General features: G+C 37.9%; 1 protein-coding gene across 17 annotated transcripts in view; it reads right to left on the reverse strand.

The window, feature by feature from the left end:
* LOC140738120 (mitogen-activated protein kinase 10) overlaps positions 1 to 12,548 on the reverse strand; it is a 272,553-nt gene that overhangs the window by 162,517 nt on the left and 97,488 nt on the right. For 9 of the 17 annotated variants that reach the window (XM_073065258.1, XM_073065257.1, XM_073065255.1 and 6 more), the window contains one exon: positions 2,114 to 2,185. The exons of 2 other annotated variants lie outside the window; for them this stretch is intronic. In XM_073065258.1, the coding sequence (XP_072921359.1) occupies positions 2,114 to 2,185 (72 nt within the window). Of the gene's footprint in view, positions 1 to 2,087; positions 2,186 to 12,548 lie in introns of all 17 variants that reach the window. 6 more of the 17 variants (XM_073065265.1, XM_073065253.1, XM_073065266.1 and 3 more) reach the window with 2 other exon arrangements.

Consider the following 12,548-nt stretch of genomic DNA (forward strand, 5'->3'; position numbering starts at 1 on the left):
CTACAAAGTGGCCAGAAGTGTTCCCACTAGCCTCCTCTACAGCCTTGCACACTGTTGATATGTTGAGAAGACTCTCCTCAAGGACTGGTGTTCCAGAACACTTAGTTAGTGACAACAGACCATAGTTTGTTGCTAAACAGTTTCAGTCGTTCCTGAAAATGAATGGAATCAGGCATATGACATCTGCACTGTACCACCCAGCTACGATTGGCATGACAGAAAAGTTTGTCCAGAGTCTAAAGAATGCACTGTGAGGAATGTCAACAGAACACATTGCACTCAGTCAGAAGCTTAGCGATTTCCTCCTTGCATATCACCATGCAGTACACTCCACAAACAACAACTCACCAGCTGTGCTGTTCCTGAGTTGTTCCTTGCACTCATACGTGGCTCTCCTCAAACCCAATCTCAGAAGGAGTATGCAGGGCTCCAAACAGAGGTTCGAAGTTTCACTCCTGGACAAGCAGTCCTGGTGAGGGACTACAGATATGATCAAAAATGGGTATTTGGAAATATTAAGAACAGAACTGGACCACTCTCCAACACAGTGGATATTGTGTCTGTTATCATCTGGAGATGACACATCAAGCAGTTGAGGACAGCAGGGTCAACTGTTAGAGAAGAAAGGTGTGCAGAGCTGTCAGAACCACTTCCTGCAGTCCCAGACTCAACTCCTATAGCCACCATGGAGGCGGCCCCAGAACCTGAGATTGTTTCATGGCCACAAGTCTCACCTGCTGAGCAACAGTAAGAAATCCTCCACAGCTAATGAATCTTTAGGCCTGAATGGGACAATTTAAAGTTTACTATATAGTAGTTGTACTATATAGTACACTGTATATATGAGAGCCTGGAATAGTGTCCTAACTAGAGAGCAACGTTTTACATAGTTGAGTTGAGATGCATTCTATGTTGAGTTTGAAGCAGGGAGGAGTGCAGTGTATTTAATATTTGAGTAATACTGGAAATACATCATTTGATTAAGCATTTGTTGTTTGTTTCCATTATTCATTACGGGTTACATGTAAGAAGTACATGAATGGCATACATCATTACACCAACATGTCCTATGTGAGCGTACAACTACAGAAAACCTAAGAACACAAGTATTCCAGGCTCTAGTATTTTTCTTTCAACTAGTTTCTGGAGTTACAAAACATAACTGTTCTGCCTCTAGCACCCTTTCCGGCAGCGAGTTCCAGATCCCCACCATTCTGAAATGACTTTTTTCCAGTGTGCCATTGATCATTCTGCCAATTAACTTAAACCAATGTCTCAAAGTTATTGACCTCCCAGTTGAGGGCAATGGGTACTTTCTATTTACTCTAACTGATTAAATTGATGCATACATAATTTTGTGCACTTCAATTAAACCACTCCTTACTTTTCTCTGTGACAACACCAGAAAAAATGTTTCTCCTCAAAATTGCAATTCTCTAGCCCTGACTATTCTCATATATCTCCTTTACTATCACATCATTCCAATGGCATGATGGTCAGAACACCAGAACCATACACAGGATCTAACTAACACTTCATACTACTCGAGCTAGTATTCCATGTGTGAGTATTCCATTTGCTTCTTAAGCACTTCTCTTACCAGTCCTGCTATCTTCAGGAATCTTACAAGATCCAAGATTCCTCACTTCCTCTACACTATCCATATTCCTTCTGCTCTTCACTCTTTTTAGTTTCCAGGTTCCCTAAGGCCAGAGGAGTTTAGTTAATTAAAAATATGATGACAATAAAGTAGAGGTATGCAGGCATGTCAGAAACTTTTATTGAAAAATTGTCTGAGAAGGGGTTGGCTGCTTGCCCCATGCCTTACCTCATTACCATGGATATTCATGGTCAAGACAAAATATTCTGTAATTTCTATCTAACAAATCTATCATAACCTCTACATAGCTATTAGAGGCCTACCATGAAGCCAACACCAAGTTAGGAACACAGATCCTTTAATATATTTTGATCACTGCAAGTACTCCATATTATGTTCTTCTAACTGATGATAAGACAGAAATAACACATGTCTTTTATATGAAAGACAAAAATGAAATGGAAAAATGATTCAACAAATACTGTACCTTGTTTACCTGTAAGGAACACACACCTGACAAAACGCAATCTTCACATCTAGAATAGGTTCACTGCAGTAGTACAAGAAATGTCGGCTCATAAATACCTGCAAGGAAAATGAAAATGCAAATGTAGTCTGTAAGCCATTTCATGATGAATTTAACCTAACTGAATTAAACAAGCTAACTTAAGGCTGGAGTGGCCTGCTAAATTAAATATTAGTTTGCACCATCTTGACATTTGCAATATTTTTACAGGGGCTGTAAATAATTTCTCACTCCCAATTCTTTTCAATCATTAAAATTGCAGTCTGTTCTATTTAAGTCAAAGCCCAGCAAGGGAATAGTGTCTAGAATTAGAAAGTTATTGAAAAACCCAGAACAGTTTCAATTTGCACTGACTACATCCATTCTGCAAACTTGCATCTGCATCATACAATTTATTTTGCTCAGCTATCACTTTTGGATAAGCTTTCCAATTTAATGGAAAACAGCCAGCAATTTCTGTTTATTAAGCCCAATTTAGAAAGAAGATACTTCATCACTTTGAAATATTTGGAAGACAAGACAAATAAATCTGGAGACTGTAGGATATGTCCAATGAAAAATCATTAACTTGAAACATTCACTACGATCTTCTCTCTCTCTGTAATTGTTGTCTGAGCTGCTGAGTAGCTAAAGCAATTTTGCTTTAATGTCAAAATAACCAGCAAGTACATTTTTACTTTTGCAATTACTTTTTAAATAAAAAACTTGGAGTTTAAATTTACTGCACCTTAATTACTAATCTGCAGAGTGAAGTTGCACCATAAATTCTGGACTAAAGGTATAGAAATAATTAAATAATTATTTCCGACTGCTGTGAATTTTTCTTTGGTTTTTTTTGAGTGCTTGATTCAGGAATTTATCTTCAGGGATTGTGTACAGACTAGTCAGTAAACAAATATTTTGGTATTACGACCACTTGGGGCCAGGGAAATTAAAGTCATTGAAAAGATCAAGGACATGTGAAGTGTCATGGATGTAGGCAGGAAGGGATTGATCTAGGGGTGATAAAAGAGAGTCAAGATATGCAGACACAAATTCAGTGCGACAGAAACAAGAAGGCAGAAACAATGGGTCTAGCTGGACAGTCAGGTTTATGGAACTTGGAAAGGAGGTAGAAACGAGAGGTGCAGGATAAGGGGACTCTGAGATTGGTGGCAATGGATGGGAGATCCCCAGAGTTAATAAGGTCAGTGATGGTGCAGGAGGCAATGGCCTGGTGCTCTTTAGTAGGGTCCTGTTGAAGGGGTAAGTAAGAGGAGGTACCTGAGAGATGCTGCTTGGCCTCTGCAAGGTAGAGATCAGTCCACCAGACTACTGCACCACCCCTCTTAACTGCAGGTTTGATAGTGAGGTCGGGATTAGTGTAGAGAAAGTGGAGAGAAATGGGTTAGGAGGGAGTGAAATTAAGAGCTGGAGAGAGGACTGTAAAAGTTGAGACAGATGATGCCTCGCCAGCAGCTAGCAAAAAGAAGATCCAGAACAGAGTGTCCAGGAAGACAGGAGGAGTTCCTCTTATCCTCACCTTCCACCCCACTGGCCTCCATGTTCAGCATATAATTCTCCATAACTTCCACCATTTCCAATGGGATCCCTCCACCAAGCACATCCTTCCCTCACCCACACCACTTACTGCTTTCCACAGGAATCGCACCCTGCGCAACTACCTTGTCCACTTGTTCCTTCCCACTGATCTCCCTCCCAGTACTTATCCTTGTAAGCGGAATAAGTGCCATACCCGCACCTGCACCTCCTCCCTCAGTACCATTCAGGGCCCCAAACAGTCCTTCCAGGTGAGGCAACACTTCACCTGTGAATCTGCTGGAATCATCTATTGTATCCAGTGCTCCCAATGTGGCCTCCTGTATACTGGTGAGACCCTAGGTAGATTAGGGAACCACTTCGCCAAGCAGTTTCACAAAAAGTGAGATCTCTCGATAGGCACCCATTTCAATTCTTCTTCCTGTTCCCATTCCAACATGTCAATCCATTGCCTCCTCTACTGCCGCCATGAGGCCACACACAGGTTGGAAGAGAAACACCTCATATTCCTTCTGGGTACCATCCAACCTGAAGGCATGAACATCGATTTCTCAAACTCCCAATAATTGCCACCCCCTTCACCATTCCCCATTCCTGATTCCTTCTCTTACCTTATCTCCTTACCTGCCCATCACCTCCCTCTGGTGCTCATCTCCCTTCCCTATCTTCCATGGTCTTCTGTCCTCTTCTTTCAGATTCCCCCTTCTCCAGCCTTTTATCTCTGTCACCAATTAACTTCCCAGCTCTTTACTTCACACACTCCCAGTTTCATCTATCACCTACTACCTTGTACTTATTCTTCCCCTCCCCACACCTTCTTACTCTGACTTCTCTTCCTTTTCAGTCTTGGCCTTAAAACGTCTACTCCTCTCCGTAGATGCTGCCTGGCCTGCTGAGTTCCTCCAGTATTTTGTGTGTGTTGCCTTGGATTTCCAGCATCTGCAGATTTTCTCGTGTTTGTGTGTAGTTTTTCATTGATCCTGTTATATTTCTCTGTTCTACTGTGAATGCCTGGAAGATAATGAATCTCAAGGAAGTATATGGTGATATATACATACTTTGATAATAAATTTACTTGAACTTGAATCTTTTGAGAAGAGGAGTAGGTTCTCAGTTGACAGAAACTCCATGTTAAACAGCCCACTCAACATCTTTTTCACTGTACCACTTAACGATGCAGTTTATATGATAAGGACTCAGCCTTTATAAATGTATTTATAAAGCATCATCACCACCCGTAGTTTCATAAGTAAAGTCAGGTAGATGAAAAGTTGTTGTCATCAAATATGTGATTAAGAGAATAGGGGCAGAACCTTCAGGAGATTTGACCCTATCTTTGGAGAGGAAGCTGGATGTGTCCTTTCAGTTTTGATATATTGAATCATGTAGGGAAATATCGGTCATAGTTCTCAGATAACATTCACACCTTCTAAATGCATGAGCTTCCACTTGGTTTGAAATACATGAATCAATTCATCACAGTGCTCTGACAGAAGTTGTATGCTCTATGCAGTGCATTCCAGCAAAGAGCAATGTTCTCTACCGCCGTCCCTTATCGAGAAAATTGACAGAAAGGTATCCAGAACAATCACAATTTTATGGTTGACATAGGGGAAAATCAGGTGATGTTAGTCAATCTAAGCATCTAGCATAGAGCCAAAAATAGAGATTGGACAGCCTTGCAAAGTTCTAATCATCAAAAGCAAAAATAAAATACATAAGAATTGGAGTTAGAACACCCATTGGTACGGCATCATGAAACTGATTTTCCTTTCACTATGCACAATGTTCACCTATTCCAAGGGACGAGAAATCTGATCTGGTATCCATTTCACCTGTTTTCCACTCATTGTGTGCATTTAATAGTACTGGATAGACAGAAGATGCTAAATAGCAGTCAGAAAATTGGAGAAGCAACTCAATTAAATTATTCTGCAGGCCTTTCAGTCAAATTATAATTTACGCTAATAGAACTAGATTGATATATTTAAATCCATTTGATATCAAATTCCTCAGATTGACAATGATATATAAATTAGTAACTGCAGTGGAAATCTAGTATCTATCACCGTTACAGCTGATAGCGTGACAAATCAAAGAGTGGCACAGAGACATTTCCCATTAGCCTTGCCTTCAAAGAAATCCATATTACCTCAAAAGTTCTTGCCTGAGAGACCAGGCAGAGCTCTCTTTACAGGACCTCTTGAACTGAAATTAGCAAATTTACTGTTATTGAATGGAGTAAGACCCAACTGGCCTATAATTTAAGATAATTTTTTAAATACTTCCAAATAATTTTGGAATATTTAATTGCAGGCAAATGTGAGGTGTTGGACTTTGGGAGGAGCAACTAGGATAAGTCTTGCACAATGACTGGTAGGGCACTGAGAAGTGCAGTAGAACAAAGGAACCTGGGGATACAGGTGCACAAGTCATTGAAAGTGGCATCACAGCTAGAGAGAATCGTGAAGAAAGCTTTTGGCGCATAGGCTTCAGAGATCAAAATATTGTATAGGAGATTGTATGTTATCTTGAAGTTGTACAAGATGCTGGTGAGGCCTAATTTGGAGTATTGTGTAAAGTTTTGGTCACCCACATACAGGAAAGATGTTAATAACGTCGAAAGAGTACAGAGAAAATTTACAAGGATGTTGTCAGGGCTGGAGGACCTGAGTTATCAGGAAAGACTGAATAGGTTAAAACTTTACTCCCTAGAATATCGAAGATTGAGGGGAGATTTGATAGAGGTATACAAAATTATGAGGGGTATAGATAGGGTAAATGCAAGCAGGCTTTTTCCCCTAAGGTTGGGTGACACTCAAACTACAGATCATGGGTTTAGGAGTGAAAGGTGAAATGTTTAAGGGGAATATGAGGGGAAACTTCTTCACTCAGAGGGCGGTAAAAGCATGAATGAACTGCCAGCCCAAATGGTGGACGCAATTTCAACTTTAGCCTTTTAAGAGAAACTTGGATAGGTACATAGATGTCAGGGGTATGGAGGATTTGGTCTGGGTGCAGGTAGATGGGACTAGGCAGCTTAAATGGTTTGGCATGGACTAGATGGGCCAAAGGGCCTGTTTCTGTGCTGTAGTTTTCTTTGACTCTATGATTTTACTTTCAGAAAATTTGGTCAAGTACGAAAGAATTCACATTTCCTAATCAGGATTATAGCTTCTTCTACTACCCATAGTGCTTTCCCCTTAGATTCCTTCTTCACCTCTCCTGCCTATCCCCTCCCGGCTTCCCCTCCCCACCCCTTGATCTTTCCTCTGATTGGTTTTCCACCCTCCCCCCACCTTCTTTATAGGGCCCTGCCCCCTCCTTCTTTAGTCCTTATGAAGGGTCTCCACCCGAAACGTTGACTGCTCCTTTTAACGGATACTGCCCGACCTGCTGAGTTCATCCAGCTTATTTGTACGTCTGGATTATAGTTTTGGCTATCACATCTTTTTTCAAAACATTCTTTTGAAAATGATTCCAGTGATTTTTCTAGCTGAATAGTCTATTATTCCCCGGACACGATGTATCCTTTCCACTCTTAGCTTTGATGTTATGTCCACCCGAACTGTCTCCCAGGTTGAATGCTGATGTAATTATTTGAAATGTCTGCCACTTCACAACTCACAGGAGTAATCCTGAACAATCCTTACTGGCTCTGTTCCCCAGTTAAATTGATTATATTAATTAATGTATTTTAAGATCTTTATGGTTTTGTTTGATGTTCCTCCGTTGTCCAAATTGTTTAATGAATTATTTCCTAATTGCTTTGTGTATCCCTTGTCACACTTTCTTCTATTGTTCTTAATAAAAATTAAGAACAATAGCAAAATATATCTTTTCTCTGTTCTGTTGAAAACTTTCCCATCACTGTTTGCCAAAATTGTTGCCCATTTTGTCTTCCCAGCTTAGATCTTCAGATCTAGCTTTTTTCCAATCCATGCCTCTGGTCTTTTTCATCCTTCTCAATTTATGCCTTGCATTGTCTTATATCTTCATCCTCTTTGCCTCGATGTTTCAAAACTTTTATGTGCTACTGCTCATTCACCACTCCTGGAGCCTGGAGCAAAGATGCCCCATGCGAGGGATTTCTAACTTTTTTTTTAATGCCATGGGCCCCTACCTGAGGGGTCTATGTTGGGAACCCCTATCCTATGTAGATTGTAGGAATTCCATTGCCTTGGCCAGTTTATACATCACTTTTGTTTAATTAGACACAATCAGCCTTTTTTGCTTATTACCCATTTCCCTACTGTAGGCCTTATTTCATCCTCTACTTCCCTTTCTACTATTGGAGAAGGCCTGGAGATCACTCCCATCATTCATTCATTTGTGAAGAAGTTACAGAGCAGGTAAAGGAGGGGATGGAATATTATTCACACAACGGGTATCACATTGCATTAAAATTCAGTTGTGCAAACAAAAGGCTATTTACATTGTCAGGTCTGAGAATGTGAGACTTGCACACAGAGGTCCAGATGCTGTGGAGGGCAATTGGAGCACGGTTGCTGATTAAGAATCAGTGGAGTAATACAGGTGGAAATCTGACCCCAGCTTATGGATCAGTAGAAAAATTAGGATGGAAATTGGATCCCAGCTATGGATGGGAATGTGATTCAGATTGGGCAGGGAATCAGAGTGGGATTGGAACCCAGCAATTAAGGATTAGGAAAGCCAGCCAGCAATGTTGGGAAAGGGGGGCTGGGAATGGGTGTTAGACAGAGAAGACATTACAGAGCAAAATCGAGAAAGAGGGATTACATTTGAGGCTGGAAGATGAGAACTGGAGGTTGGCATCACAATGTGTGGAGAAGGAGTCAAGAGAGGCAATATGAAGGGCCATCACAAGTTTAGGGAATGGGGTTGTAGGGTAGTTTAGAGATGGGTGTGGATAGCTTGCTCACTTACCACCAGATTTCCCTGGTCTGTTCTGTGATACTGAGATCAGATTGTGTTGGAAGTGTCTGGTGATTGGTGCCTTTGCACAAGTTCCCTGCAGTGTTCCATCTTAAAACATGAATGTAGAATAATTTTACCCGTCTGGCCCTAACACAGAAAACAGTGGGTAACATTAGCAAAGGTGAATCAGAACAGGAAGTGTCCACCTGATTGCATTATTCAACTCAGAAAAGAATACGCCACACTTCATTCTCAGCTATATCAATTTTTAATCACGCAGTGTTGAAAAAAAACTATCTAATTTCCAAGCAATTATCATTTATTTCCAATTCTATTTCTGTCTTATTGATGCCAAATTATATTCTCTAGACAGCCGTGCTCAGTAAGTATAGCTACTCTGTGATATTTAATTGCCAGTCCTTATTTTTATGTAGCCACGCCTCAGTAATCTGCACCAGCTGAGCTTCCTTATAAGATAGCATTGCTTATTTGCTTGATATTGACACTGTGCATATTGCTGTACTTCTTTAAAATTTCAGTTCCTTTTAAATTATAACCATATTTCTCTACCCTTATAACTTTATTCCCTGACCAATTCTAATTTTCCTTATTTTTGTTTTCCATAGACTCTCTTTTCTTATTCCATTCATTTTTTTGGTTTATAATTGTCTATCTCATCTTGCTAGTTTAAAGTAATTGACACCTCCCTATTTAACCTGTCCACCAAATACTGGGACTAATCCAATTCAAATTGGATCCTTCCTTACCCCTGAAGAGAAACCCACCTTTCTTACATCTTCCCTTTATTTATGTGTAATTCTGATCCACCTGTCTCTATGTCAATTGCTTTTGGCTGCCAAGATCCTGTTTTTAGTTTGTCATCTGACACATCACCAGGGCCTCTTTCCTGTTACATTCACTGTGTCTGCTCTAATAATAGAATTCTCCATTGTCAGTCCCTTTACAGTCTCCTTTCTTTGGCACAGGAGTTTACCTTGTGGCTGCAGAGAATGCCATCTCACCCTGCAGTGGTACAGCCTGTATCAATACCGTGCTCCTGGTCTTCTCTCTGCCTTCTTGGCTGGTGTTTAAGTTGTTACTTTGGGCTGCATTCTTTTGCTCTGTTCTCAAAGCCGGTGTTCATATGTTAAGTACTTGAGAGGGCCACTGTCTGCACATGCTGACTAGCAACCTGTCCTAAGTCTGGCTATCCGATTACTCTGTATTCATTCTTTCCCCTTCCCGAAGCAGTACTTTCATTTTGGTTTGTAACTGTGCCCAGCAGGTTTTTCAACCCCTCCCCTAAGTTTCAGAGCATCTCTAAGTTGCTCTAAAGTTCCATGACAAAATACGATAGAAATCTTCAAACAGAAGATTGAACCTGTTTGCTTTCATCACATGATCTGAAACACAAGAAGCAGACCATGTCAATTGTGAATACAGCCCGCACCATTTCAACCAGTGCTGCAGAGTGCCGCATTTATGATATGAAGAGTTTGCAGATTGTATGTGATTCATTTAATTTGCAGTATTATTGAGATAAGATAAACTGATATCAATTTTAAATCTAATTCATAATTGTTTAACTACAGGACTTAAATAATATTTCATTATTTAGTATTGGAAATAACACTGACTTTTTTGTTCTCTCTTTTTTTAATATTATTTATTTATTGAATTTTAGAAATTACAAGAATAAATGTAATAATGAAATGGTAAGAAAAGTGATATTAATCCTCCCCCCTCCCCTTAACCCTCCCCCCTTAATCCTTATCTAAAGAAAAAAAAAGAAAGAAAGAAAGAAAGAAAGAAAAGAGAAGAAAGATTGCCTGGATATCGGAGGATCCCCACATGTTCCATGGAGTTCAAAATAATTTTGATATTTATTTTCACTTTCCCCAATTACTATAATTTTATCTTCAAAGGACCTATGTATCTAATCCTATCTTTCGTAAGTATGGTGACCAAATTTTCAAAAATATCTCATATTCATTTCTTAAATTATACGTAATTTTTTCAAATGGAATACAACTATGTATTTCATTATTCCAACGATCCATAGTTAAATTTAAATCAGATTTCCAAGTAACTGCAATAACTTTTTTGGCTACTGCCAAAGCAATTTTTATAAATTTTTTCTGATACTTATTCAATTAAAATTTTGTTATTGTCCCTTCAATGTCTCCTAATAAAAATAGCAATGGACTATGTGGAAGTTGTACTCCAATAATTTGTTCCAATAAAAATCTTAAATTAATCCAAAATGGTTGAATTTTAGAACAAGACCAAGTAGAATGTAAAAAAGTACCAATTTCTTGTTTATATCGAAAACATTGGTCAGACATATTTGAATTTAATCTATTTATTTTCTGTGGTGTTATATATAATTGATGTAAAAAATTATATTGTATTAATCTAAGTCGAACATTTATTGTATTTCTCATACTATCAGAACATAATCTTGACCAATTTTTTCCATCAATTTTAACATTCAGATCAGATTCCCATTTTTGTCTTGATTTATGAATTCCTAATTTAATTGTCTGCTTTTGAATCAAATTATACATACAAGATGTAATTTTTTTAATTTTTCCTTTCTGAATTAATATTTCTATTTCACTAGGTTTTGGTATCAACATTGTTTGTCCCAGTTTTTCTCGTAAATAAGCTTTTAATTGAAAATAACAGAAAAGAGTGTTATTTGATATTTTATATTTATTTTTTAATTGATCAAACGACATCAATATACCTCCTTCAAAACAGTCACCTATATATTTAATCCCCTTTTGAAACCAATTATGTAAAAGTTTATTATCCATTGTGAAAGGAATAAGCCTATTTTGAATTAAAGGCCTTTTTGCTAATAAAGATTTCTTTACCTCATCATCCATATTTACCTTATTCGATAAATCAATCAAATGTCTTAATATAGGAGATTCTTTTTTTTCCCGTATCCATTTGGATTCCCATTTATATATAAAATCTTCTGGTGTATTTTCTCCTATCTTATCTAATTCTATTCTAATCCATGCCGGTTTTTCTTCATCAAAAAAAGACGCAATAAATCTAAGTTGATTTGCTTTATAATAATTCTTAAAGTTTGGAAGTTGTAACCCTCCTAAATCAAATTTACATGTCAATTTTTCCAATGATATTCTTGACATCTTTCCTTTCCAAAGAAATTTCCTTACATATTTATTCAGTTCTTGAAAAAACTTCTGAGGTAATTGTATTGGTAGAGTTTGAAATAAATATTGCAATCTAGGAAATATATTCATTTTTACAACATTAACTCTACCTATTAATGTTATGGGTAATATCATCCATTTATCAAGATCCTCTTTTATTGTTTTTAATAATGGCAAATAATTTTGTTTATATAAATTTTTTACATCATTATTAACTCTAATACCCAAATATTTTATCCCATTTATTGACCATCGAAATTGAGTTGCTAATCGGCATTGATTATAATTTCCATTGGTAAGGGATAAAATTTCACTTTTATCCCAATTTACTTTATAACCCGATACTTCCCCATATTCTTCCAATCTAAAAGATAATCTTTGCAAAGATTGCAATGGGTTTGTTAAGTAAATCAAAACATCATCAGCAAATAAGTTAATCTTATATTCTTCTTGATCAGCTCTAAAGCCCTCAATATCTGAATCTGTTCTAATTAATTCAGCTAATGGTTCTATTGCCAATACAAATAAAGCAGGTGATAATGGGCAGCCTTGTCTAGTTGACCTTGTTAAACAAAATGGTGTTGAAATCTGACCATTTGTAACTACTTTAGCTTGAGGATTAGTATTTAGAATTTTGATCCATTGTATAAAAGATTTTCCTAATTCATATTTTTCCAATACCTTAAATAAAAAATCCCATTCCAATCTATCAAATGCTTTTTCTGCATCCAAAGCAACTGCCACACTCACTTCCTCTCTTTTTTTGTGCCAAATGAATTATACTAATTCACTGGGT

The sequence above is a fragment of the Hemitrygon akajei genome, chromosome 13, assembly GCF_048418815.1.
Source record: "Hemitrygon akajei chromosome 13, sHemAka1.3, whole genome shotgun sequence".
Taxonomy (NCBI): Eukaryota; Metazoa; Chordata; class Chondrichthyes; order Myliobatiformes; family Dasyatidae; genus Hemitrygon; species Hemitrygon akajei.